At 39.0% G+C, this 3,657-nt stretch overlaps 1 protein-coding gene across 1 annotated transcript; it reads left to right on the top strand.

The window, feature by feature from the left end:
* Positions 1–298: 298 nt before the first annotated feature.
* On the top strand, positions 299–922 carry LOC138868684 (uncharacterized). The gene has a single exon (XM_070146250.1). It carries the CDS (start codon positions 299–301, stop codon positions 920–922), a length of 624 nt encoding a protein of 207 aa, XP_070002351.1.
* Positions 923–3,657: the final 2,735 nt, after the last annotated feature.

Here is a 3,657-nt window from a genome sequence, read left to right as displayed (position 1 = left end):
TTGGCTTACACATTTGAGATCCTTGACTGCTGATAAAATTGAGTGGGCATTCGGATGGCTTCCTGTCACCGAAGTAGTGTACACGTCAGCTGAAGTATGTTATATCCTCTTGATGGGCATCCGGAGCATCCAGCATTATGCTCCTTTTAGGGTTTTGCGCCAATTAGGAAGATTTTAAACTGTCCCCAAAGATGAATATTTGAGTAAATATGCCATTGAACTTGGCCCAAAAGCCGCATTTCCAAAAGGGAAAATTTGCCAGATATGGAATGAATGTAGGTTTATTGAACCTAAGACCATGGTGCGAGATTTAGCTAGAGGTGAAGTGGACCCTAAGTACATTGCCTGGTTCGGCAAAAGATTCCAGATCCCCGAGAGGCCCGCAAAGAGACCCAATGTCCAACAATTCACTGATGGGGCACAGGTGCAATGGGACTGGCTGACCAAAGAAAATGAGTATAGGGCCAAAATAAGCCTATTGGAAAGGCGAGTCATGGAGCTTCAGTTTGAAAAGGGTGTCCAAGCCGCTGCAGACAAGGGAGAAAAGAAAAAACTAGCTCAGGAAAATGAGGCCCTCAAAGCTCAGATCCAGAAGATGAAAATAGCTGCCAGAAACCCGGAAAGTAGCCGGGCTGATAAAATACTCATAAGCGGTCTGAAAAAGAAAGCCCTCGAGTATCAAGAAGACCTGGAAAAATCTGAAGCTGGTCTAGCGAAAATCCGGGAAAAATGGACAAAGAAGGCAGAAGAGCGGGCATGGTTTGTGCAACAAATGAAGAGGAACTATGAAAGGACCATCACTATCCTAAGAAGAAAGATAGCCACTCTCGAGAATGAGGCAGTCAAGCAGGCTAAAGATTTCAAAGCTGATAGGGAGCACTATTATGACCTGATGGCTCAGATGGAGGAAGGAATGCAGTAGTTGCAAAATCAACAGCTTCATGACTCTCAAGTGTTAGAAGCCCGGAATTAGCAGATAGGGCGGTTGCGTCAGGAAAAAGGCAGAATTAGAGAACGGATCAGAACCATCGCTGACTACATTACCATGAAGTGCCAAGCGTGCGAGGACATGACTCGTACCACCTTTTTCGCTGCAGTGATGACTTTCATCCGCCAAGTTATGAGTGATTTGGAGCGACTGCAAGGGGATCTCGTATTTAGGCCCGCGGCGAGACCGAATGATGTCCCGCGGGCACCAGGAGCATTAATGTATTCTTGATTTTACTTGAGTCTGTACCTTTCTTTTTCTGTTGGAGTCTGTTGTTTTCCTTTTTGAGTCTTTTAGCTTTAAATCGTTGTAATGCAAAGAATTTCCTTTTTATGAGAAGAATTGAAAATATTTTGTTATTCATTTTTACACTTTATCCCCAGAACTATGCTCCGTCTGATTCATGTGGGGTCATGATACGTAGGCAATCTCCATAAGATTCGACCACAACCAAAAGAAAAGAATAAAATGGAAAAATAAAAAAAGGGAATAAAAGATAGGTGTGAGTAACAATAAAAGAGAAAGGTCATAAAAAAGAAAAATCGGGATGACACAAGCAACCGAGCAAATACATGATAGAAATGACTAGTTGCCTAGGAGCATTGCATTCCTATGTGCGGTTGCCTATTTGTTAAAACTCTAATCACTAACAAGTTTTGTTGTTGTCCCCAGAATTTAAGCAGTTAGTTCACCTAAGCACACTGGCAACTCACCCATACCAAACTAGATCCAAAGGTGAAATAATCATGTCTATCCCAGATGTAGACACCAGTGTCATCGATCCTTTGAGAGAAGAAAAAGAGTTGGATGTCAATGCCATGAAAGAATAGATGTACAAATTGAAACAACAAATGGCTGAAATGTATCAGGCCTGGGCTAAAGGACAACCACCATCAGCTTACCCGGCTAACCCTACTGTTGATACCCAATTTTTCCCTATGTATTTCTTTTACATACAAATACTTTCAAATATCATATACATACATATATATAAGTATGCCCAAGTGTTTTAGTATTTTTCCATTTTTTTAAAAGATTTTTAAATTGATTTATTGCTCAATAATTATTCCCAAAATTATCACTTTGGTAAATAACTTATTTTATTCTAGTATTTATACCAAAATATAGGTAGGTTACTTTTCATATATTTTTACAAATTAATTTGGTATTTTAAAAGGTAAATTGCATATAATTGCAATTTTAGCCTACATTAAGATTTAATAGCATTTTATAATTATGAAACTGGTTCCAATATTTTTTAATTAATATTTATATACTATTAACGGATCCAGTGCTTTTAATTTGCTTTCAAAATCATTTTTTACTATTTTTATAAAATAAAAAGGGAAAACTGGCTATTTAAATTTTGGCCTCAGTTCGTTTCAATCGTAGCCCCATTACATTTCAATTTTAGCTTAAAATTGACCCAATTTCAAACTCAAATTCGGACCAGCCCAATTCCTTTTGACCCAACCCCTAACCCAACTCAAATGACCCAACCCGGTTCCCCACCTACCTTCTTAAATCTAGGCCGTTGATCATTCGGATCAACGACCACTATTCGCCCTACTATAATTAAACACAGGTGACTACCCTAATCCCTCATTCTCACCTGGCCCGCCGCCTTTGAATCCCAAACCCTCTCAAATCCTCTCAAAAACTCTCTGAAACCCTATCCTCCTCCTACCCCTTTTCAACCATTGGTCACCGGAATCCATGGCTTTTCAGGCCATGGATAGTTGGTACTCACCTATCTTCACCGGTAAGCCAGGGTTGTTCGAAGATTTCGAGGCCTGATCTCGACGATTCCCTCTCCGATCTTCTCAGACCTTTGATTTCATGGCTCCTCCGGCCATGCTCCAGCATATTCAAGACTCATGAGCCTGATTCTTGACCTCTCCGACTCAAGATCTGACCTGTTTCCAAGCCTTTCTCATTTCTAGGGTTTCTCCGAAACCCTAAGCTATTCAAGGTCCTTTCATCGTTATTTTCTTAGATCTATACTGTATCTATGTTTTTCTTGCCATCTAAAGTGTTTTCCCCAAAAGTTTCTTTTCAAAATCGTTTCTCTTAGATTTTAGGGTTTCTGAAAGGATTTTTTGGAAAAAATCTTTCTGATTTTTCTTCTTCTTTACTTTATGTGTGTTTGTCCATACCCCGCTGGTGTGATTACTCTTTATTACGCATGTACTGTCTTCTACCTTTTCTTTTCTGCTATGCATGTTACTCCTATTAATCACTGCTTAGTTTTATTTACTCTTTTACTATGTGTGCTTACTGTTAAGTTATTTGATCTTGTTTACTGGACTCTGTTCATGTTCTTACATGCTTTATCCACTTGTGTTCACGTTTGTATTATCTCCTTCTTCTGAACTTGTTTAGCTTCCAAGTTTTCTCAAATATGTTCTTCATGATTTTTCTTCCTTTGCCATCCAAACATGTTATCATATCTGTTTTGTTGAGACTCTGAAACAAATGACTTGCTTTCTCACTTTCATGTCTGATTCAATTTTGAAACCCTAGGATTTGGGGGTTTCCTTTGACGATTTTGATTTTTGTGTTCGAGTTAAGGCTCCACTTTGGGACCCTAAACTCTCAGACTCACTATGAGTCTGCAAATTAAACCTATATCTTTTTGCTTATAATTCTAAACTTCTCTTCGATTAAAC

This window comes from Nicotiana sylvestris, chromosome 5 (assembly GCF_000393655.2).
Source record: "Nicotiana sylvestris chromosome 5, ASM39365v2, whole genome shotgun sequence".
NCBI lineage: Eukaryota > Viridiplantae > Streptophyta > Magnoliopsida > Solanales > Solanaceae > Nicotiana > Nicotiana sylvestris.
Note: the sequence above shows the minus strand (reverse complement) of the source record. Positions and strands in the feature narration are given on the sequence as shown.

Bases quoted from the DNA above. Each gene is read 5' to 3' on its own strand.
- LOC138868684 (XM_070146250.1), top strand. From the start codon at position 299: ATGGTGCGAGATTTAGCTAGAGGTGAAGTGGACCCTAAGTACATTGCC.